This window comes from Mustela lutreola, chromosome 13 (genome assembly GCF_030435805.1).
Source record: "Mustela lutreola isolate mMusLut2 chromosome 13, mMusLut2.pri, whole genome shotgun sequence".
In the NCBI taxonomy this organism is placed as follows: domain Eukaryota; kingdom Metazoa; phylum Chordata; class Mammalia; order Carnivora; family Mustelidae; genus Mustela; species Mustela lutreola.
Genome location: NC_081302.1, coordinates 73,988,150 through 74,013,118, shown reverse-complemented (window position 1 = coordinate 74,013,118; position 24,969 = coordinate 73,988,150). Strand labels below are relative to the sequence as shown.

Here is a 24,969-nt window from a genome sequence, read left to right as displayed (position 1 = left end):
ACTTGCCTTTCTCTCCCACAGAGTGTCTCCCGTATTCATGTTGCACTTTGTGGAAGGCTTGCCACATAATGACTTGCAGCACTATTCATTTCATTTTGAAGGCTGTCTTTATCAAATAACTTCAGTAATTCAGTACCAGGCAAATAATCATTTTATAACATGGATCTTAGAGGCGGATGGTAAGTATTTAAACCTTTTTCTTTTGTGATAATAGGCATGGGGGCCAAACCCCAGATAATTTTTTTTTTTTAAAGGCAAACTTTCCTTTGACTCTTTTTCTCCTCCGACTTATTGCCCTTGTCTTTAATTCTTTCTCCCCCTCCTCTCCTCTGTCACTGTGGTTTAGAATCACTCCTGTCTTTCCTTCGTATATGTATGGGTGTACATATGCATATTTCTTTTCTAGACAGAAAAAGTGATCATACAATGCTGTTGGTTTACAGTTTGCTTTTTCCCACTTAGTACGTTTGCTTTTACTCCGTGAGTAATACATGTTCAGTATAGAAAAATGAATGGTGGTGATTTTGATTTTTTTTAGGTAAATGACCATGTGATTCTAAAAAGAAAGTGCAACATACTGAAAGTTTTTAATTGAGAAAGAACAAAAACAAATTTGCTTAGTTTGCAGTTGTTAGTAATATAAATAAAAGTAAACGTTCACTGGGTGCCTGGCTGGCTCACTCATTAGAGCATGTGACTGTTGATCTCAGGGTCATGAGTTCAAGTCCCACATAGGGCATGGAGCTTCCTTAAAAAGGAAAAAATACTGGAAAAAAGAAAACATCTGTTTCTAGGACTATGAAATAGAATATCTGAAATCCATAATTTATTTATCCAAGATAAAGCCTTTATTTATAAACGTTTCAGTAGAAGGCTAAATAGTACAACTCATAATTTTTGCTAAGTTTTTCCTTCCACTTAGCTAATATGATTTAATATTGAGTTTGTTATTCTTAAAATGTTCACTTTGTCTTAAACAAGATCACTCAGTCCCATAAAGAGTTATATCAGGCTGTTGATAAGAGGTCTCTGATATTTTTCTTTTTCTTTTTTCTGTTTTTTGGACACTTTTCATACTTGATATTTTCATCTTGGGGATAGTTGGGGTAGATGACAAAATAATGTGTTATAAAAGCACCTTGCAAACTGAAACTCCCGTTATAAATACTATCTCTTAAAGTTTTACCCTACTTCAGAATTTGGGGGGAAGTGGTTCTCAATAACATAAGCAAAAACTAAAAAAGTAACTTAATTTAATTTTTTACTGCATTCCAGGGATTCTCAAATCCTCTTCAGGTAGGTTAAATGGTTATATGGTTCCCCTCCCTGACAACATATAAAAATCATGGTTACTTTATAAAAAATGTCTTGGCTCTCTCCTGTCATTGAATCAGTGTCTGGGGATTAGGCCCAGCTGTGACTCAAATAATTCTAATGTGCATGTGTGGTGGTGAACCACTAAAGTAAGCAAACAAAAGACTCAAAGTTTTAATGGGTTTAGAAGAGGAAATAGTAGGTTTGTGTGGTTTGTAAAGGTGTATCCATATAAATTTAGTGAATGGTTTTTTGAGGGGGGTTTTGTGTGTAGGAGGTTAACCTCTTCCTTTATAACCCATCACTTCATATTCAATTGACAAATGAGAAAACAGAAGCTCAGAAATAAACACCTAAAAACCTCTTAAGTTTTCTTTTAACCAAAAAAAAAAAAAAAAAAAAAGAATAATTGAATTAAAATAAGAATTGAAACATATGTGAGTACTTGAGGGTAACAAGCTTCATTTATCTTGAAATGCCTATATATGGAAAAATTTAATCCATTTTCTAATGTTGGATAAATTGGGTGATATACTGTATTCTAAGTAACAAAAGCTAAATAGACTTCTGTCCTGATTTTCGTGGTTATTTTAGGAAAAAGTAAAAACTATCTGTTTTTCAAATTTATGGATGTTAGTCTATAACTTTTATTAGCCACATAAGGACTTTAACCTTGGCAGAGAAAAATGGTGACATAAAAATAAGGCCTTGTTCTCGAGTGTTCTCCTTTGGTGGATATTCAGGGATATAGGAGATAAAATGGCTAGAAGAAAGCGAACCTCGGCTGGTGGGTTTTGAAAGTCTAACCTCATTTACTGAACTTTCCTTATCCCCAGGAAGTTGGCTGGAGTGCGATGACCTAAAAGGCCTACGTTCTGAAAGGCGTGAGAAATTTGAAGTTAGTGCTTCAGAGGTACATATTGTTATTTGGGAAAGAAAAACATCCCCAATGACAGATAAGGTGTCTGCCTGCCCTCCACTTAAAAAGACTAATGATGAGCCTCCTTGTGGTGATGAGAAGCCAGCCTCTCCAACTCGGTGTTCTGTGAGCGATGCTGCCTCTGCTGAACCATTCTCAAGGACTCTCCCCACTGGTGTGGCAGTTGGACCTAGCACACACTCACAGGGTGAAGCTGTAGCTCTAGCTCATGGGCATCATTTACTTTCAGGTCCAGAAAGTTTGGTTGACAGTAGTATTTTATCTTTGACGATTGAAGAAATAAAGGTTAACTCTGATGAATGTTTCCTCTTAGAAAATAAACCTGTGGCCGAAAATGCAGGAGTTGGCAAAACCGATATTTTGCAATCACAAGAGTTACTAATGGCTTCTTTAGTATCAGCTCCATGTGTTGAAAAGCTTACTCAAGACCGATTTGTGGATTTAAGCTTGCCATCTCCAGTTGTAGGTGCAAACATGCAGTTGGCACAGCCGAATACAGAAGACACTGTAATTATTAAGTCTGTGAATACTGTTCATGCTACTGACTCTATAGGTGGAGTAAAGCCGGTAGAAGTTGAGGGTACAGTTGCCCTAAAGAAGGATACTCCATTAAAACACTTTGTTTCACCCAAAACTGAGAAGTTAAAACCAGAACAAGCTGTTACAGCTCAGGTATCTGATTGGAAAAAAAATGAAACTATGGCATCTTCTCAAACCATAACAGCGAAATCAGGACAAAATCCATCACTGAAAGAAACTCAGAAGAAACCATTTGTAGGAAGTTGGGTTAAAGGCTTATTAAGTAGGGGTGCTTCTTTTATGCCACCTTGTGTTTCAGCTCATAATAGAAACACTGTAACTGATTTGCAGCCTTCAGTTAAGGGGGCAAGTAATTTTGGTGGCTTTAAAACGAAAAGCATAAACCAAAAGGCTAACCGGCCATCCAAGAAAGCCAGTAGGTGTGCAGATAAGCCACCTACAGTTAGTAACCCTCCACCAGGCCATCCATTGTCTGGTAGCACGACTTCTCGTGTATGTACTGATGTTATTGCTGATACAGATGCTTTGAAGAAATGTGAAAATACCTCCTATGGAGCTCACCGTAGTCATGATTCTTGCGTGAAAGAAAATGGTGTTTCTTCTGCAAAACATGGAGACTCAGTTGAGGGTCAGATTCATAAACTTCGTCTAAAACTTCTTAAAAAACTTAAAGCCAAAAAGAAGAAATTAGCTGCTCTTATGTCTTCCCCTCAAAAAGGAACACCTCCAAGTGAAAATTTAGAACATGTGTCCCACTGTGGGTCTCCAAACGATTGTGAATCAATAGAAGACTTGCTAAAAGAACTACAGTATCAAATTGATACTGCTGATAATAAATCTGGGTGCACAGTTCCATACAGTAGTCAAAATCATGAAGAAATTTTAGCAGAATTATTGTCTCCTACAACTGTTGTCTCAACAGAGCACTCGGTAAATGGGGAGGCTGACTTTAGGTATTTAGAAATGGGAGTTGACCACATCCCAGCACCAGTGTCTGCTGAATTAAATGAAATTCCCCAAAACACACATCTGCGACAGGACCATAATTACTGTAGCCCCACCAAGAAAAATCTGTGTGAAGTTCAGCCAGATTCACTGACAAATAATGTCTGCATTAGGACTTTGAATTTGGAAAGTTCCATGAAGACTGATATTTTTGATGAGTTTTTTTCCACTTCAACATTAAATTCCTTAGCAAATGACACATTAGACTTACCTCATTTTGATGAATATCTCTTTGAGAATTGTTGAGTGCATGTTCTTTTTAGTTTAGTATTTATTACTGTTCTTGGAAAAACTATGTTAGTATAGTGTTGACACACTGGCCTTGTCATGAATAAAATGTAAGCTACCAAAGGTTTTACCTTTGCTTCTACTCACAAAGCATGTAATCTGTTATACAAATTAAAATGATCAAGAATTGGTTTTCCTTGTTTACTTTATTATGTATTGTAGGAGAAGGAGGATTTCAGAATGTTAAACATGAAAACTAGTGTTTAGTTTCTGGCATTTTTTATAGCTGGGTACATTAAATTTCTACATTTTAATTTAGGTTACACTGGTTCAAGAAAAATAATCGTTTGTACAAACTTAAGTCATTGTATGTGGGATATAGAATGGGTGACTGTTTGGTAATGGTTGTGTGATCATTTTAGATCCTAAGCCTGTTTGCTACACCAGTTGAATGCTATGAAATGTAAACCGCCCCCTGTAGAGAATACAACTTCTCTATTTAGAAAAGATGGTAGGAAACCTTGTTACTAGAACTCCAAGTAATGTTACATGATTAATAAGTGATCTCTAACAGGAAAATAATCCATGTTTGTGTTGATAAGCAAAGAGTTCACATTATCATAAATACCCTCTTTCTCCCAGCACATGTATTTCTGTAAGCAAAGTGGGACACTATCCAGAAGTTCTGTATTGGGAGAAAATAATAACCAGGTGCTTAACTAGGCTTGCTATATGTTGGGTTCTGTTTTGTATGAAACACTAATTCAAACCCCAACATGTCTATGAGTGAGACCCTTTTTATCACATTTAACAGATAAAGAGCACAGAGCTTAGTAAATTGTACAGCTGGGATTGAGGAGTGTGGTTACCACAGTGCTTAGAAGCATGTGTTCCACCTGTCAGTTTTCATTAAAAGTTTGGATGCTTAAACAGCACTGCTGCTGTAGCGATTTGAGTTAGTAGTAATGGTTGCTAAGGTTTAAAGGGTGGTAGTCAGGATAGCATACTTTGCCAGGGACTCAGCACTTCATGATTGATTTGTCCAATTTACTCCCAACACACCACCCCCCCTGTTAACCCCCTGTTTTCTGATTCCCAAGTACTTCATGTTTCTTGTCAGGAGAAACTGGGCAAATACAGGAAAATAGGAAGATTTTGGATCATCCCTCTTAACATTTTAGTGGTAATAACTACTGTAGACCTTTTCATTTTTTTAATACATGTAGACTTCTAAAAAATTCTGTTGTACCTATTTGTACGATCTTTTTTAATGTTTCATGAGCATTTTTCCATCTTACAGTTTTGACAGCTTTTGGATAGCTATGTTATATTACGTTGTATGAATTATCATTGTTTCACCAGTCTTTAGATTTTGAGGTGGTTTGTACTGTTTTATTAATTGTGCCACAGCAATGATTAAGTTTTTGCACAGACCCAGGTCTTATTTTGGGGGAGTGGAATTGCTGTGTCCCAAGATAAGCATTTTAAAGTCTTTTAATGATTGCACGATTGGCTTTTATAAACCCTCACCACCAAATAGTAGCATCGGGGGTGAAAAAAAACCTTGGCTATTTTTATTTACATTTTCATGATTACTAGTGAATTTGAATATAGCTTTGATAAAGTTATATGTTTGTATAACTATCTATATAACTTTATTGGCCAGTTGTGTTTCTCTGAAGACTTGCTTGTTCATCCTTGGTATTAATCATTTAAGTATTTGTATGTTTCTGGTAAATACCAAGCAGTGTTGTAAACCTCAGAGATCAAGTAGTAAAAAAATATCTTTGCCGTTGGAGGAACTTGTCTTCTAAACCAGGAAATACAGGGGCACCTGGATGGCTCAGTGGGTTAAAGCCTCTCTCTGCCTTTGGCTCTGGTCATGATCCCAGGGTCCTGGGATCAAGCCCCACATCAGGCTTTCTGCTCAGCAGGGACACTGCTTCCTCCTCCCTCTCTCTGCCTGCCTCTCTGCCTACTTGTGATCTCTGTCAAATAAATAAAATCTTAAAAAAAAAAAAAAAAAAAAAACAGGAAATACATGATGTTAAGTGGTCCTAGATACTGTTGATTCTTACTTGTGGCAGTTCTGTAGTTTCCAAGAGCATTCCATGAACATGAAATACTGAACCATTGCTCCTAGGGGAAATAGAAGGTTAGGTTCCTGGTAGAGCCTCTGTTCTTAACACTATTGTCAGCTGATCAACACATAACCTTGTTTGTGAGTTTCTGTTTAAAGATACCTTATGTAATACATACTGTTGGTTCATTCCCATTGGATATTAAGGCCAACAGCACTATAACTCATGCCCAAACGAAGCTTATCTAACACATGAGTTTTTTTCTGTAAGGCACGTGACAACTTTCTTGTGCTAAGAAACACCAGACGGCACTTAACACTATACTTGGGGGGGGGGGGGGCACTTTAAACCATGAAATCAACAAAAAGCACAAAAAAGCAAAAAAATGTGGCACTAGATAATGCCTAATAAAAACACATTTACAGTATGAGAGCTGAATTATAGAGGTGTACTCTACAAGTTGGGTGACTGGGGGTGTCCATAATGACCACAAAAAGCAGTGTGTTAATTTTTTTTAAAAGATACTTTGAAGGGGGGCGCCTGGGTGGCTCAGTGGGTTAAGCCTATGCCTTCAGCTCAGGTCATGATCTCAGAGTCCTGGGATCGAGCCCCACATCGGGCTCTCTGCTCAGCAGGGAGCCTGCTTCCCTCTCTCTCTGCCAGCCTCTCTACCTACCTGTGATCTCTCTCTGTCAAATAAAATCTTTAAAAAAAAAAAAAAGATACTTTGAAGGAGGGTTGAGAAGCAGAGTCTCAAGGAGACTTCATGCTGAGGGTGGAGCCTGACATGGGGTTGATCACAATGTGGGGACCGGGACCTGAGCCAAGACCAAGAGTCTGAAGTCCAACTGTGCCACCCAGGTGCCCCCGTAAGTGTTGATTTTTAAGGTACCAAATAAATCTTAGCAAGTAGGCAAAATCACAGATACAGAATCTGAATAATGAGGATTGACTAGATGACGTCAGCACTAAATACTATGGAGGAAAACAGCAGAGGAGAGAACTTTTAGACTGAAGGCCCTTCAGAAATTTCTAGGAGGTGGGTGTCATGTGAACAGGGGCTTAAGTGAAGATGGGGAGTTGGCCATGTGACTGGAGGAAGGGCATTCCAGGAAGAACAGAAGATCCTGAAGAGGGAGGATCCTTAGCAAGATTGAGGACAGGGAAAAGGCTTGTATGGTTGTACAGAATGAGAAAGGGAAAGAACATGAGATTAAGGAGGTTGGCAGAAGCCGGGCTTTGTATAGTTTTGTGGGCCATAGTGAAGACCTTGTCTATGCTTGAGAGTAATGGAAGCTACTGAAAGTTTTCAGGTAAGGACATGACAAGATCTATTCTGAATTTCGAAAGGATCACTGAAGTTTGGAGAATGACTATGACCAGTGGGAATGAAGCAGTAGTCATCTTACAGCCTCCCAGAGTTGAGGGTGATACCTGTGGAGGTGTTAAAGTAGCTGGATTACTGTTGCATTTCAAAAGTAGAGCCGGCAGGATATGTTGGGTTGGATAGGAGGCAGAAAGGGGAATCTCAGGTTTTGTTGCCTGAGTAGATGGGTCATGCCGTTTGCTGAGACGGGACAGACTTGGGAGGGAAAAAATGTAAAGGAAAGCATTCTATTCATTCAATTTTGGATATGTAAGATACCTATCCTATTAGACTTCCAAGAGGAGACAATTTAATAGGAAGATGGACCTGCAACTCTGGGGCTGAGGAGAGGTGCACACTAGAGGTTCTCATTTAGGAATTGTGAAGGCACGAATGGTATTTAATGTCACAGTAAAGGATGGGGTCATTTAGGGAGTTAAAATAGCTCTGGGGAACAAGAGGGACCATGGGAGGAAGACCAGATGAGTGTGGTGTCCTGGAAATCAAGGGAAGAAAGCCTTTTTTAAGGAGGGAATGATAAGTTTGTCAGATGCTGCTGAGAATGGCGGGACTGAGAATTGACCCATTGGCTTTGGTAATTGGAAAGTGCTTGGTAACTTGGTAAGGACAGTTCAGTGGAGCTGAGACAACAAGAGAGAAGGGATGGTGAGAAAGTGCAGACAGAGACCTACCCCTTTGAAACCTTTACCTGGTTCCTGGTGAGGGAGTGTGGGAACAAGGTTTTTGTTATTGTGTTTAAGATGGGAAATGTCATAATATGTGTATGTGTGGACCTGAATCTCCTATGAATGTTGTAGATGAGAGGAAGGACAGTTGCAGGAGTAAATTTCTCCAGGGCTGAGTGCCAGTATATAAGAGGAGGTGTGACCATAGGAGCTAGAAGAGTTAATAGATGTTAATACTGGGGAAGACAGTATATGGATACAGATATTAGGAGATGTGATTAGAAAGTGAGGTCACATTTTAATTTTCTCAGAGACATAATAAGATTACCAGCTGAGAAGTAGGGGAGGAGTTGAAAATTGAGGAGAGGTTAGAATTTTCAGTCTTGAGAGCTAATTGACAGGGACATTGCATAGCTTGCTAGCCTGTGCTGAGAATCCACCAGAGGTCCGTGGCCATAAATTTAACTGAGATGAGTTAAAAAGTTTTTTTTTTCTCCGATCATATTTGCTGCTCAGGACAGAAAGAGTAGATGAGAAGTTGGATTCATCCAAGGTTAGAGGTATTGCCAAGCAAATGGGACAGAAGAGAAAAGGAATTAAGGTTGTATGAAAGGAAAATGATGATAGTGATGTATGAGGAAGGATGTAGGGACATAAGACAGGTGATGAGCATTTAAGAAGTGGTGGCAGATCTCAGTGGATTATAAATGGATTCAAAGAATGCCAGTGTGGGATTGGTAGAGCAAGTAAGCTGGTTTGAAAGTAGGGAACAGTGATGACAAGGTCTAAAGTATAACAAGGGAAGTACATGGCCAAGGTTGGGTGAGAATTTCATGAAAAGAAATCAAGAGCCCAGGGGTGCCTGGGTGGCTCAGTCAGTTAAGTGTCTGCCTTCAGCTCAGTCCTGGAATTGGGTCCCATATCCAGGCTTTCTGCTAAGCAAAGAGCCTGCTTCTCCCTCTCCATCTTGCTCTCTGTCAGAGAAATACAAATAAAATCTTAAAAAACAAAAAACAAAACAAACGAAAAAACCACAAGAAATCAAGATGCCAGAAGGATGTATGGATTGTCTTTGTGGAAGGCAAAATCATTTAAATGGCAGCAGGAGTCCTGGTGGAAAGAAATCAACAGTAAGCCAGGAGCTAAAATCCTGAGAATGAGCGATGGCAGCGAAATGAGCCAAGTGGGTAGTTCAAATGGCTTGTGTTTCTAAGGCACTTGGAGGGTTAGAACAAAGATGGGGAACAGTGGTTGAAAAGCAACTAGGAACCAGGAACACAGGACAGCCACCACTTGAGCTGTGGAGGGAGCTGTTTCTTCAGTTCATTAGCACAGGGCAGGAAGGAGAGTGTTCAGAAGTTAAGGACTAGGGAAGGCCTGTCTGTAACAGACTGTGCATCCCAGAGGACTCGGGAGCCCAGAGAGTGGGGAGAGCAGTGGAGGGAGGAGGTGGGCTAAGGTGCTGGATAGGAGTAGAAGGTTGGGAGAAGTGAGATCTAGAGTTGAATGTCCCAGGAAGCGTGGAGTCACAGGGTGACCCAGACAGACTGCAGCTTCTGATAAGTTCTCTCTGGGAGACGACTGGGAGGACCATGGGTTCTAACTGCAGCGTTCCTCTTGAGAGGGGGGTTTTGTTGAAGAGGGAGACTGTGAGGAAGGTGTATGAAGGAGCATGAGGAGCACTGTGGGCCTCCCTCCCTTCCTGTGGTGGTGGAATTGGAGTCTTAATCATATACGTCTGCTCTTTAAGCATAAAGGGATTAAACTTTTCTCTGCCGTGTGGCAATTTTGGTTTCTAGTTGACCATCATTTTTAATGATTTAGCAGAGAATTTACATTATTTTATAGTCCTTTTGGTATTATAATTTAGCAGGGTCATTTCCACCCCCCAAAATATGCTGATATGTGTGTATATCTTCTGATGAAACCATGTTTCTTTTCTTCTTCTTCTTTTTTTTTTTTTTTTTTTTTGGTCATGAATCTTCAATTCCTTTGGAATGTATTTTGATGTGTTGCACTGTTTCTTTTTCTCCCCCGACAGAGAAATCCGTTTGAACACCATTCACTGAATCACCTTACTGTCCTTTAACCATCCACAACACACCGTTCACCTTTCCCATTAAATTTAACAAACGTTCGACTCCTGTCGTAAATGGAGGTTATGTGGGAAAACATTTTGTTGCTCAGTTACAGAATGCCAATTAAACAGTGTAAATCCCAGTTTTCGAGAAGAAAGTAGGCTGGGAGGAAAGTATATTACATTTGAGCTGTTTGTTTTTTTTTTCTTCCAGTTAACGTTATCGCGATACTGCAGTGTGCAAATCAGGAACACTGTGAGAAGTGGGAGATATGATTTATTAGAGTTTGCTTCTGTTTTTGTTTGCTTCCATTTGTGTTGTGACATAACCGACATGCATCCCTGCCTGAGCTGAAGTGTGAGCATCGTGGTGGGACTTACATATACCATGAAATGATTGCCGCAACAGGTCCAGTTAACTTAGAGCTTTGTCGGCACCACCAATGCCAATAACACAAAATGGACTGGCTTCTCCAAACGCAGCACCCAGGGGCCAAAAAAACCATCAGTATGTATCATGACGGAGGAGGAGGAAGGGCAGGATGCACCTGGCGGATGAGAGAATGCATCCCAAAGAAGTCGCGTTGGATTAGTGACTTCATTCTTAAAGTTTTCCACTTTTCTTAAAGTGACAGCTCCTGTAGGTGCCCATAAAGAGCCACTCGTCATTGGCTGGCTCTGACACAGGTCTGTTCAGCAAGCTTTTCTGAGAATACCTTTCCGACTCTCTGGCTTTTGAGCACCAGCAGCTCCACAGCCTTCTCCGCAACCAGTGTTCTCCCAGGAAGCCACTGAAGAGGCAAGGGGGGCTGAAGGGCACTCCAGAATGCTTCTAATTAAAACAGATCTGTGAGAAGGGGCTTATTAACTTCCACAACACAGCCAAAGTGCTAACGTGACCGAAAGTCTGGTACTGGAGAAGTTTTAAATACAGTAATCAGGAGTTTCAATGCACCCACAGCAGGAAGAGGTCATCAAGAGAAAAGGAACTCCTACAAAATACTTCAGATCTCAGATTGAAACATCATTTTCTGTTTGGTTATTGCAGACACTTAATAGCTCGGGAAAGCACCCTCCTTACCAGTCTTCTATGACAGCCTTCCCACCAGGGCTAGAGGCAGAGTTGATCTAAATGCACAGAGGAGGTTCAAGTGTCTCTACAACACACCAGATATTTGATTCCCATCCCCCACCCCACCAGCCCTAAGGCAATGTAAACCAGGACCATTCAGCAGGATGGCAGTTGTAAACTGCTGTCCCCACTGGCTATGTGAAGAATCTCCGTGCTTGGTAATTAGTGAAGAGATTCTGTATTTCAAACTTCAGTTTCATGTTGAGTCCTGTCCCTTGTAGATTTTCATCTCTGTTATATTTATTCGACTGAACTCCAGTGATCAGACTAGCCTATACTCTAGTACAAGTGAATATGCTCTACAATTAAGTATAAATAAATACCACTATGCTCACGCATACATATGATAATCTATAATAATCTACTCAGTTTAGTACTAAGGTAGTCGAGGATCTCCTTAAAGTGTATATTTGATTTACTTTGTCACTTTATCTTTGCTTGGGAATAACCAGTTTGAGTCCTCTTTGACAGACCATAATTTCTGTTGTTTTGTTTTTACTAAAAAAAAAAAAAAAAAAAAAAAAGGCAATGAAAAATGGCTCAATTCCTGGGGGGATAATAAAATATGACAGTTTGCTGGGTGTTATTAAAATGAGTCGCAAGGAAAGAAGCGCAAATTAGAATCTGCTGTTGCTGCTGTAAATCCCTATAGATGCGACCCCAAACGGATCAATATAGTAAAGCCCTTCACACCCAGTCATTCCAGATTAATAAGGTATTAAGTGTTAAAACTCCAAAGCAGCTTTTGTTGTCTCAAGTTGTTTATTATTAATTTTGCTTATCTACGTAATTGCTCAGTAAAAAAAAAAAATGGTTTCTTTGTGGCTTGTCAGTAATGTTAGACTATTCTAGTTCTTCGTATTACCTTAAAATCTTCAGTTTAGTAATTTTCCGTACCTAAACACTCTGGATTTGACACACTTTATAACTTTTACCAGGAATTAGAATACACATAGAATAAGTACAATACAAAGCCAGGCCTTCCAAATCGGGCCAGGGGGCAGGGGGCACAGCAGAAATCTGTTCCAGACTCTGTGACTCCCTCGGATACTGTAAATAAACTTTTTTCTGTAAATGTGTACATTGTGGGGAGAGGGTACTTAGCTTCCCATTCAGGTTTTTACAGGGCTTCATGGACCCCTAAAGTATTCTCTTGGGAACTTTACCTTAAATAAATGAAATTTAACTTAAAATTAAATTAAACTTAAAAAAATGATGACTGGGCACCTGGGTGGCTCAGTGGGTTAAGCCGCTGCCTTCGGCTCAGGTCATGATCTCAGGGTCCTGGAATCGAGTCCCGAATCTTGCTTTCTGCTCAGCAGGGGGCCTGCTTCCCTTCCTCTCTCTCTGCCTGCCTCTCTGCCTACTTCTGACCTCTCTCTGTCAAATAAATAAATAAATAAAATCTTTAAAGAAAAAAAATGATGACTGATTCTGGGACTAGATTTTAGATGAATTCCATGGTGGAGAACCAGCCACAAGTAAGTAGGTAAGTTAAAAATATGGGGAATTTATTATTTCTCTAATTTCAAGATTTCTTTAAGACCCAGTATCGAACAAAATCACTATTTCCTGGGGCATCGAGGCTCTAAATGTAAACATAACCCTCCCCACTTTCCTCCTGTTTCAGTCCCTAAGTCTCATCCAGTCTTTGCTGGAATTATATCCTTCTTTTCTAGACCCACCTCATTGCCTCTCCTCTGCAATGTAACTGCCTCGTAACTGTTCTCTGATCTCTTATTTCCCCTATTCTGCTGCCAGACCAACCATCTAAAATAAATGTCTTACGTCCTGAAACAGAAACGTTTAACAGTTACTCCCTTGCTTTATAGGGTGAAGTCTAGCTTCCTGCCTTGTTCGTCAGGGCCCTTCCACAAGCTAAGAACATTTTCAATGCACTCTAAGTACATTTGTTCTATATTCTGGTTATGCTTATCTCCTACCCACCCGCTCTTGCCTCCAAATTTTGCCAGCTTTAAATAGCCCTCCCTTGCCTTCTGGCCTGTCCAGATCTTCCAGGGTTGTTTCGGATCCTCCGTGAAGACACAATACAGCCTATGTTGACTTCCTCCTTTACTACCCAGGAACATTCTTCTGTGGCCCTCATGCTGACATTTCATCATATGCATTTTTATCTAAGTGTCCATCTCTGTTAATAACATACTCGGAGAAGGCAGGGGAAGCTTCGGTCCTGAGAATGTGCTGTCTGACAGACCTGAGCTAGATGAACGAACAACATAAATGAAGACCTAGTCACTACACTCAAGGAGTTCATATGCTAGCATAGGTGACAAGGAACTCCCTGGTTTCAAGGTCATGTAATGAATGAATAGAGGAGGGGGCGCATAAATCAGAAAGAGGTAGCCTCAGGGGAGGTTTCCCTGAGAAGGTAACTCCTCATGGATGTTACTCAGGTAAGTACAGAGGAGGTGGGGGCAGGCACATCAGGGCAAAGGGAAAGACATCTGGGGTGGGTGGAAGGTGGTACAAGCCAGCATGAAGCGGGAGCATTGAAGCTTTTGGCAAATGCATATAGCCACTAGAGGGTTTCACGCAGGAACATGGTCGGGGAAAGCCCCTGTGTGCTAAGCTTGAGAACTTGGGACTGTATCTTGAAGGAAATACTTTGGGACCTAAAATGATCATGAATTACAGAAAATGGTCTCTTCCCTCAAGGAGCTTACAACCTAGTATAAATACACTCAGCTTAAAGTGGAAGGTTGTGCTAAGTCCCCATAACTTAAGTACTAGGGAATTTCATGCGTTCCTCATCTTGAAATGTTAGACTAGATTTGTACGGTATATAAATGATCATATGACTTAATTTCCTCGTTTCCGCTGTAGGCTATCCTTTTTTTTTTTTTTTTTTAAAGATTTTATTTATTTATTTGACAGACAGAGATCACAAGCAGGCAGAGAGGCAGGCAGAGAGAGGAGGAAGCAGGCTCCTCACTGAGCAGAGAGGCCGATGTGGGGCTTGATCCCAGGCCCTGGGCTGAAGGCAGAGGCTTTAACCCACTGAGCCACCCAGAGGCCCCATGCTGTAGGCTATCCTTAAGTATGAGTGGAGAGTTTGGAATTTTGAGAATCAGAGAGACCCCTACCCAAAAACATTTTGGGGGGGCTATTCCTTACTTTATCTGAAATTCTACAAGTGCAACACTGTGTCTCTCTTTTTAGGGCTCCTAATTAGACAACAGGATTTTTTTTTTTTTTTTTTTTTTTTTTTTTTTTTTTTTTAGATTTTATTTATTTATTTGACACAGAGAGAGATTGCAAGTAGTAGAGCAAGAAGGGGAAGCAGGCTCCCTACTGAGCAGAGACTCAATCCCAGGACCCTAAGACCATGACCGGAGCCGAAGGCAGAGGCCTAACCCACTGAGCCACCCAGGCATCCCCAACAACAGGATTTTTTTTTTTTTTTTTTTAAGATTTTATTTATTTGAGAGAGAGAGAGAGCGAGCATGAAAGGGGCAAGGGGCAGAGGGAGAAGCCGGCTCCCTGATGAGCAGAAGGCCTGATGTGGAACTTGATCCTGGGACTCCAGGATCATGACCTGAGCTGAAGGCAGTTGCTTAACCAACTGAGCCCAACAGGTGCCCAACAGGACATTTTTATTATCAACAATTATTTGATAAATAATTATCAGCCAGCACTTGCCAAGCCATTCCCTAACGGACATCTGAGTGAGGCAGTTTAACTCTTTCTTCTTCCAAGTCACTAAATCTATCCATGAATTTACATCCCAGAGACAAAGCACCTGCCCCATAACCTCAATCTTGGCAGAAATGAATTATATCATCACGTTACCATGTTATTGCGTGGTTCTCTATCTTTATTAAAAGTCTCATATGAACCATCTGCTCGAAACATATCTGTGTCTTCTGTGGGATCAGAGTTGAAAATACATCATTCAAAACCTTTTAAACAGGAACCGATAAAAACAATTTCTGCCCGGGTTTAATTTCAGGGAAACTCCTGTGGGCGATCTAAAAGCAAACGTGAACACCTTCATCTAGGTTCAAGTCTACTGTCCAAAAGCTGCAGCAGAGCTTCATTTAGCAGACAGTTACATAGGGTGATTATGTCTCCACACCCTCTTAGGTGACTCCCCTTGCACATTTTCATCGAACAGCTCCTCAGATCCGTTTGCCAGTAGAAAAGGCAATATCGAATAAGGACATTTCCTTTCTGGTGGTATCAGGTTTCTGAGAAGAAACCAGTGGCATTTATTCACTCACTTGTCAAGGGGCATTTTTTCCCCTCCCCTCCATTACAATGAGGCCTGTTGAAGCAAATCTTTGGGCCGGTTTCCGGAAGAATGTGTGCAAATTTCCCGTGGACATAACAGTGGAATTGAATTTCCAAGCCCCGGGCTGCCAGTGCAGAAGCAGAGTCGATCTTACGTCCCGCCCTGCTGGGCGACAAATATTGAGAGAACGTGGTCTTGCTCCGTCCCAGAGGTACAGGAGCGTCGTACTCCTGCTGGATTAAAAATCTCACGGTTGCCGTTTTAAAATGAATCCGTCTCAGGAAAACGAGCGCCTTCGTCCCTGGGTGGGCTCGAACCACCAACCTTTCGGTTAACAGCCGAACGCGCTAACCGATTGCGCCACAGAGACCGGGCTGCGAGACTCGCCGCGCGATGTGTACAGATTTCCGCGGCCGCGGAGGCTCTCGCCGCCCAGGGCGTCGCCGCGCCAGCGGGGCAGCGGAGCGCGCGGAGGCGGCCGCGGGAGGGGCCGAGGCTGCAGGAGGCCCCGGCACGGGCGCGGGAGGGGAGCGGCCGAGCCTGCAGCCGCGCGGAGAGACACGGAGGGAGAAAGAGAGGGAGGGAGGACGGGCCGAGCGGCCGGCACCCGTGAGGGGAGGAAGCGCGCCGCCGCGGCCGGCCGGGGCTCGGGAGCCCGCCCCGGCCGGGGTGCGAGCCGACCGCCTTCCCGCGCCGGCCCGTGGGGCGCGGAAGGGCGCACGGTGCGTGTGTGCACTGGCCGCGCGGGGGCACCGCCGGGTGAGCGCGACCCCGTGGAGGCTGCCCGGGTTCCGCCGGGAAGAGCTGGGGAAAGGGGTCACGGTCAAGCCTGGGCGAGAAGAGCCAAGGGCTGTGCGGCCTTGAAACGGGGGGGCTCGGAGCGCGTGTTAGGCCCCACACTTTCGGGCTGTTCTCAACCTTTGTGTGTCCCCCAGCCCACCCCCGACCGTGGCTCCCCGCCCTCCTCAGTACCCCCTCCCCCCACTGTTAAATTTTAATTCCAGAGAGACACCGTGTATCCGAATTTGCCGAGCGTTTATCTGTGCTTGCTCCTTTAAAAAAAAAAAATAATAATAATACTATTTTTTTTTCCCTCCTCCTAAGAACCAACTTCTGCCCGCTTTGAGGGAATATGGCCTCCGTTGATAACGCACGGTTTAGGGAACATCAAAAGGGGCTTCGTGGAGGGTGTGGCGATTAAGACAAGCCTTTAAGTTCGAAGTGGCCACTGGAGGCGTCCCTCTTTCCCGACTTCTGGACTGAGCCCACGGAAATCGAGGATGCCGCAGTGTGTCGGAGGGGGACGGCCGCAGCAACAGCCTGGGCCAGACCCGACCTGGGCGAAGAAGGCGCTTCCCGGCTTCAGTTTTCCTTCTGGACGCCCAGTGGCAGGAGCTCCGCGGGCCCCTTCCAGCCTCCTCGCCCTGCAAAATGGGGGCAACTCACTCCAGCACTCCACGGGGTAAATCCAGTCCTGTATGTTCCGTGTTTCCATCCGATTGGACCCCAAACCCAATCCTTCTCCTAGGGCTTTTTCTTACCCCCTTTTAAAAAGCGCACAGTTCGGGGTCTTTAAGGACATCCGTATTGCTGTGCAGTCGTCACCGCTCTCCATCCGCAGAAGCTTGTCTGTCCTCTTCCTCAAGGAGGCTCTGTACCCATTAAACACTGAGTCCTCATTCCCCTCTTCCCCCAGACCCTGTCAACTACCCTTCTACTTGGTGGCTCTGCCAATTCAACTAAGCTGGGTAACTCGTGTGAGCGGAATCCGTCCTTTTGCGCTCGGCTTATTTCACTTAGCACGATGTTTTCAGAGCTCATCCATGTTGTAGCAGGTGTCGGAATTTTATTCCTTCCTAAGGCTGAATCATATTCCATTGTATGGCTACGCCACATTTTCTTTACCCAGCCACGTGTCAGTGGACGCTTGGGTGACTTTCACCTTTTGGTTATTGTGAATAATGCCGCAGTAATCATGATGTACAAATATCACTTTGAGACCTTGCCCTTAATTCTTTTGGGTGTATCCCCAGGTGTATAATTGAGGAATCGTAGGGTAGTTCTATTTTTTAATTTTTTGAGGAGCCATTGTAGCACTGTGCCACAACAGCTGCTCAATGTTACATTCTCACCAACAAGGGCTTCTGTTTCTCTACATCCTCACCAACCTTCCTCCCTTCCATTTTTTTTTTTTTTTCAGGAGTCATCCTAATGGGTACAAAGTATTACCTCATTGTGGTTTTGATTTACAGTTCCCTAACAATTACTGATGTTGAACATCTTTTCTGAACCCTTCCTTTGAATCTGGGTTCTATGACCAGTCTTCTCTTGGTTTCTTCTAGCAAGAGCCAGTTCTGCCTCATGGAGGAGGAAACTGAGGACAGCTTCTGTTAAGGAGGGCAGCTTGTGATAAAGAGCAGAGAGAAGGGGCAAAGTGGAGCCCACAGCTGAACCTGAGCAGTGCCAGGAGAGGAGATGAAGGGGAAATCTTCTGGAATCCAGAGATTCTCTTGTCAGGAGGTTCTTAACCGTCTGGGCTGGGCAATTTTTGCAGTCAGTTACATTTATCCTGGCTCTGTAGGGACAGATATTTGTGTATGTGTCTCCTGTGAGTGGCCACAGGTGAGGAAGGACTTGTTGGGCTCCCCCCTGTGCATACTGGAACGCATGTTTTTGGAACTGCGTTTGTAAAAGTTAAGTTAAAATGACGCTCACTTAACAGAATTTTGCATTTGCATTTTCAGTTTCTTCTCAAGAACTATGGGGATGCTTATTTAAGTGTTTAAATAATTATCTCTTTTGTATGTGTGTGATTGCTCTTAAAAACACGAGATCTTTTAGATGTATAAGAAACAGAACTTTCTATAATTCCATTCAGTTTTTATTTTGATTCCTGTTCTGCTGCTGCCAAAACCATAATCTCGGTTAATTTAGGATTTTTCTCTGTCTGCTTCCCTGGAGTTGTTTCTGAGGGCTGACATTTTGGAGGGCGGTCATTTATCTGGTCCTTGAGTCAGATGTGCCCACAGATTGCTGGGGAGGCCATTTTGCTCCTGTCGTAGGATCCACAGCTGTCCTGTGCATCCACTGAGGGGTGGGAATCTCTACAAAATTGATGTTGGTGCCTCAGCCATTCCATAAAGTCATTCCTGGCACAGTGCCCTCTGCTTATGGGACCTCTTTGTGTCCTCCCACAAATTCACATATTAAAATCTAATCTCCAGTGTGATGGTTTTTGGAGGGGAGGACTTTGGATGTAACCATATGAATAGGATTAGTGCCCTTTTAAGAAGAGGCCAGAGAGCTAGCTCAATCTTTTCTCACCATGGGAGGAGACAATAAGAGGGCTGCGGTCTGCAACTCAGAAGAAGGCTCTCGCCCACACCTGACCATGCTAGCACCCGGATCTGAGACTTCCAGCCCCTGGAATTGTGAGAAGTAAGTTGTTGCTGTTTACAAGCTACCCAGTCTGTGGTACTTTGTTATGAGTTGGCTCAGTCCGAGCCAACTCAGATAGGACCCCAAACTTCTCCATTTTCTTCATCCCCCCCTCACACTCCTGTTTCTCCAGATATGAGATGTACAAGTGAGGTACCTGGGTGAAAGGAAAAGAAAGCAAAAAAGAAAGAACCACTAGGTGTACTCCTGATGCACCACGTCCCATCTGAAAGTCTGTGGCTGCCCTTTCAGTCATACTTCTTTGAAAATCTTATCTAATTTTCTCTATTACGCTAAGCCCTGGGGTCTCTCTTCCTCTGTATTCATGTGACTGCAGTGATTTTCTGAAGGGAAGATGCCATTAATAGGCCAATTGTGTCTAAGAAATAGGTACTTAACAAAACTCAGACATTCCAGGAATTAGATGGTTCTGTTGATTGCAATTACACTCTCAACTAGAAGCCCCCACTAAGAGGTAAGGTCTCCGAGGACAGAGATTTTAGTTGACTTTGCTCCCTGTTTAATCCCCAGCAACTACAACAGTGCCTGGCACATAACAGCCTCTCAATAACTATGTGCTGACTCCATGAGGAAATGAAAGCCATAAGCCAAAAAGTAAACTGGAAAAGATAAAATGGGACAGAAAAATTAAATTCCTAATATATAAAGAGCACTTATCAATAGCTATGAAAAAAACACCCTTTGCAGCTCAACCCAAAAAAAAAAAACCCCTGAAAAAAATGCCAAAAAATTGGGACATGAATGGAATGTTCCTGAAAGAAGAAATGCCAATATAATCATGAAAGTTGGGCTACACTAGTTACCAAAATCAAAATTAAATCAAATAAAAATTTCCTTTTTCCCAAATAGCAAAAAAAGAAAAAAAAAAAAGAGGTAATACTAGAACATTGTCACCGGCAAAGAGGCCACTTTCACACAGGACTGATGGGAGCAAACCTGGAATGTTTTCTCTGGATAGCAGTTTGGTAATATAAACATTAAACGATATTTATACCCTATTGTTCTAGAAATTCTATGTTAGAAATCTATCCTAAGAAAGCAAGCAGATTGGGTGACTCAAGTTTTACGTATATTGTCACAGTATTATATATCCTAGTGATAAACAGGAAAAACCTGAATGTCCCGAAACAGGAGAAAGTGATAAATTATGGTATATTTAGAAGATAGAGTGTTAGTTATGCAGACATCAGAAATAATTTTTTAAAAGATTACAAACATAGAGGCGTGGTAAAGCATTAAGTAAAAAGTAGGATAGAGAAACATATCGTAAAAACAATATTTTCAAAGAAGATTTGATGACAGGGTCCTGATAAAATGTGAAGTTCAAAGACAAGATGGGGAACTGTATAATTCAGAGCCGCATCATTCTTTCTCCGCATCTCACTGATGGGAACACCGCATGACTATCACCTCACCTGAGCCCACGGCAACCTTATGAGGCTGATACTACGATTCTCATTTTACAGGTGAGGGAATGTGTGCGGGGAGCAATATGTTCAGGTAACAGAGCCATTGAGCTGTAGGGCCAGGTTTCAGACCTGGAGTCAGGCTCCAGTGGCCACACTTGTTTAACCTTGACCCACGCAGCCTCTCACTGCACAGGCAACATGAGCCCGCAGCGAGGCAGGCATGTGTCCACGTGTGCGCCGTAGCGGGCAAATTCTCCACAACAGTATTAGTGGCCATCCCTGGGGGGTTATTTTTCTTTTCTTCTTTACCCCTTTTCACCATTTCTCAAGCACGTGCAGCAAGCAACAGTTCCTTTAAGGAGCCAGTGAGGAAGGGCGGCAGCAGCAGTTTCCCTAAATTACAGATAGAGGGTGGTAGGTGGTCATTCTCCACCCGACTTCTGGGGCTGGGGCCAGAAGAGTGCCCCTTCGAGGTAACGGAAGCGACTAGGACAGTCCAGCCTGTGTACTCCAAGGTCTCTGCCAAGTGCAGTGTAACCATTAACGCCTGCCTCTCTTCTCCAAGTCTTTAACTTCCTGGGAGAAGGGTGTCCAAGGGCATTGTAAACAGTTTCTGTGGGGAGTTTTGCAATGTGTGACTCTTTTAGTAATGAATATGCTTTCACTTAAAAAGAACTGGAGTGCCCGAGATTTTTAGGTGACTTTTATATTTCTTCTGAATGCTTAAAGACACCTCTTTGCATTGATTTTATTTTCTCTTTTACAACAAGTTGTTTTCCTTTAGGAAGTATAACCCAACCTACAGGAGAATATTAAGACTTTTTGTAACATTGGTAAATATGCTATGAGATATTTATACATTTTGAGCTAAATGGCGGTCTGCAGATATTTATTGAATCCTGTCAGGAGCTCGGCTAGATGCCTCAGGGACCTCCCTTCTGCCCAAGACACATCATTCCCGCCCACAGATCACTTTAATCTACTTTGGGAACCAGGAGATATCTAAAAACATTTCAGGCAGGAAGTGCTAACAGCCTGGCACAGACCGTAAGTGTTTCAGGAATCTGAGCTGGGAATCCTCCCTGAGCTATCAGTAAAGAACCTATGGAGGAAGTGGGTCTTGGGCTGTGTCCTTGGCAGGATCCTTTGGTTGGGAAGGAGAAGGAATAGAGGTGGAGAAGAGAGGATCAGCCCAGAGGAAGCAGAGGATCTACATGGGATGTGGTAGAACATGAAGAAAGCTAATGGGGGATGGAGCATGGAGGGTTTTAAATACCCGGCTAGAAATTTCACATTACAAATGATACTGTTCTTCAGAGAGGACAAATTTTAATGACTTAAATACTCACCAAAGGGGCAATGTCTGCGTTTTTATTTATATTTATGGCATATTTATACACTTGCACTGAACATTTTGAGAAGAGAGACTTGATGATGGACAGGTTTTGAGGAGGCTTCGTCTAGCACGTGAGGATGGGGGAGCATGTGGAAGTAGGATGACTAGGTGACTGTTTCACTAAACCAGATGTGAAGAGAGGAAGCCTCATTTGGACGGGGCTCCAGGGAATGGAGGGGCGATGAGAGACAAAGGCTTCAGGAGAGAAGCAATAGGATGTTATTGATAAACACATGTGTTGGAGCTACTGGTGCTACCTATGGCAATGACACTGGCTTTGAGAATTTTCTTGTGCCATGACATCTAATGATTGCTCATATGTTGTGTTTTTTGTCTTGTTTTGTTTTTTTAAAGAAAGAAGTTCCACAACTCTCCTTACAGGTCTGCCATATAATCGAGGCTTAATACAGTTTTTGACTACATGGGCTCTCTCAGGGGTCCTGTCCTCTTGCTGTAGCCCTTACTAACCAGATGGCCTTTCTGATTTCTGATCTAAATATTGCTATATATTAAAACCCCATTTCTCAACTGTATCTTTTGTGAAGAAGGGGAATTAGCTGTTCCTGCCGGTTGTCAACTTTCATATCTGTAATGGGAGGCAGACTTCAGTTTGGTTTCATACTGATAAACAGCAGCCAGCCCTGTAACTTTTGTCTTTAAGTCCAGTTTTGCAATATAGATTTGCCTGTACAAGCAAGGTGCTTGCACGAAATAGAAACTGGATTTGTGTAGGGTCCTGGAGACCAACACTCTGGAAAGAATTTATTTGTGTGTTAACTGAGGCATTATTTTGTGCTCCGAGGAAGACAGAATGATGACCTCTGGGTGAGAGGGGATTTCATAAACACAACATAATAAGTACAAACAGAAAAGAAAGGGATGATGCATTTGATTACATTCAAAATGTAGTAAAACTTATGTTAAATGAATAAAAAGTAAACACGTTTAAAAAACAAATTGGAGAAGAATTTTCACCGCATGTACCCAACAAAACCTTAGTATACAAAATTCATAAGGAATGCCTACCAGTTAGTGGAAGATAAACAACAAAACAGAAAAACATCAATGGAGGGAAATTCCATATTGCCAATAAACTCGTGAGAAGACACTCAACTCTTCTAACAGTCTGGGAACCAGAATCATAATGAGATGTCATTTCACACCCATTAGGTCGGCAGACTTCGAGAAACTTGACGAATCCAGTTGATGGGGATGTGGAGCACCAGCACTTTCATCTGTTATGGATGAGAACAGGTGCACCTGCTATGGAGAATGACTTGTCAGTTTCCTGGTGACATTCAAGAGACTCATTCCCTCCCGCACAGAGTTTCCTTCCTAGAGACGTGTGTTCAGGATATATACAAGCCTATTTGATCCGATATTGTTCCTGATACTGAAATATTTTAAATGACTCAGATGTTCATCTGAAGGACTGTGGATAAATAAACATGGTTTATTTAGATACCGCAATACTGTATAGCAGTTTCAATAATGGATAGGACCTTTGTTTACCATTGTGTATAAATCTAAAAATAGAATGTTGCAGAAAGCTTAGGTATAGGTATGGGTCCATGTGCCCATGCAGATCAAATAATACAGAGCAGGTTACAGTGGAAAATCATGGTGTTCCATAGTTCCTCCCTTCCGTGAATCCACAGCTCAGAAGATGTTTTCATTCTCTTTCTTTTCCTTCCTTCCTTCTTTCCTTCCTCCTCTCCTCTCCTCTCTTCTTCTCTTCTCCTTTCCTTTCTTTTCTTTTCTTTTTTTCTTTCTACTTTCTTCCTCTCCCTTCCTCCCTCCCTTCCTTCCTTCCATAGAAACAGTTTTTCTACTAAGTTCCTCTTGTGGCTCCTGTCATAACTCTAGATTATATGTTGTTATCTCTATTAGTTAGCCTCTACTTATTTAGAAGACTTGAACATTCCCTTTTAACTCTCCAATATGAAGATATTACTTCACACTCTCCCAGTCTCCCATCCCCTTCCCAGTATTAATATTTATATATGTAGTAGGCAGAATTTTTTAAATGTATGAGCCCTCCTTTGTGGTTCTCTGGATGTTCCATTTTCATAGCAACCTATTCTTGTTGCATGGGTACAACAGGGCTGGGCAGGGGGCGTGTGATTGAGCCTGCAGGACTTTCACTCAATGCTCGAGTCTGGGTGTGGCGCCATCAGCAATTACACCCGATCCTGCAGGGGAGCCCCTCATTTGTCTGGTAAGCCCAGCAGTTTGCTCACCTATAAAGCAGGAAGACCATGTAGCCAAAGTGGGCTTCCACAGCCATTGTCTATTTTCAGGCAAGGTATCTTTACCGAGTAGACTTTGGATTCAGAGCTCTGGGTAAGGTGGTAAGAAGTGAGCTGTCAGGCTGCAGGGGTCTCCAAATAAAGACCTCAAGAGGGCTGAAGTGTTTTGTTCAGTATCTTTGGGTTTGGCTTGGTTTTGTATGGGGGTAAATGCTGACAGCTGGCTCTCTGGGCAGTGATGGGTTAAGATGGTGTCAAGGGCAGTTGTTCATATAACACGTCCTCATGTTCTCTCGCTTGTCATCCCACTTCTTTTCTCTGCCTTCTAACAGAGGTGCTGACTCTGACTCTGAGCCCAGAAACATGTCAGGGTCCTATGAGGTGGATCAGCTTCCAGCTTCTCTGCAACAACCACAGAAAATTCTAGATTATGGCTTCTCTTTGAGTATCATCAGGCAACTTTCTTCATTCTGTCTTGCAGCTTCCAAACACTTAGAGATGTTTCTCTTTTGTTGGAGCGGCAGAAGCTGCTAGCTGAACACCCAATATTCATATTATCTTGGTTACTAGACAAAACCTCTCTATTGTTGGAAGTGATGGCTAAATAACATACCCCAGCTTTCCTTGCAGAGTGGCCAATGAAATGTAAGTAGAAGTCATTAAAAGAGACTATCAACAAACACAAACAAACAAACAAAACCCACAACTCCTAAAAGAGATAGACTTGGGGTGCCTAGTAGGCTCAGTCAGTAGAGCATGAGACTTTTGATATGGGGGTTGTGAGTTCAGGCCCACTTAAAAATCTTAAAAGAGATCACTTAAAAATCTTAAAAAA

At 42.4% G+C, this 24,969-nt stretch overlaps 1 protein-coding gene, 1 long non-coding RNA gene and 1 other non-coding gene across 10 annotated transcripts in view; 2 read left to right on the top strand and 1 right to left on the bottom strand.

The window, feature by feature from the left end:
* USPL1 (ubiquitin specific peptidase like 1) overlaps nt 1-4,219 on the top strand; it is a 33,994-nt gene extending 29,775 nt beyond the window's left edge. For 4 of the 5 annotated variants that reach the window (XM_059144735.1, XM_059144734.1, XM_059144732.1 and 1 more), the window contains 3 exons: nt 22-179; nt 1,276-1,296; nt 2,151-4,219. In XM_059144735.1, the coding sequence (XP_059000718.1) occupies nt 22-179; nt 1,276-1,296; nt 2,151-4,045 (2,074 nt within the window). In that variant the 3' untranslated portion in view covers nt 4,046-4,219. The remainder of the gene's footprint in view (nt 1-21; nt 180-1,275; nt 1,297-2,150) is intronic. The other variant, XM_059144733.1, reaches the window with a different exon arrangement.
* An 11,698-nt stretch (nt 4,220-15,917) lies between these two features.
* TRNAN-GUU (transfer RNA asparagine (anticodon GUU)) lies at nt 15,918-15,991 on the bottom strand. The gene has a single exon. It is a non-coding gene; the product is annotated as a tRNA-Asn (tRNA).
* Nucleotides 15,992-16,253: 262 nt separating this feature from the next.
* LOC131813810 (uncharacterized) lies at nt 16,254-23,355 on the top strand. 4 transcript variants are annotated; one of them, XR_009346988.1, is made up of 5 exons: nt 16,254-16,380; nt 16,726-17,083; nt 17,964-20,045; nt 20,383-20,546; nt 23,056-23,355. It is a non-coding gene; the product is annotated as an uncharacterized LOC131813810 (long non-coding RNA). The 4 variants fall into 4 exon arrangements; XR_009346986.1 differs by having other exon boundaries at nt 17,822-20,045; XR_009346987.1 differs by having other exon boundaries at nt 16,726-17,097.
* The last annotated feature ends 1,614 nt before the right edge of the window (nt 23,356-24,969 follow it).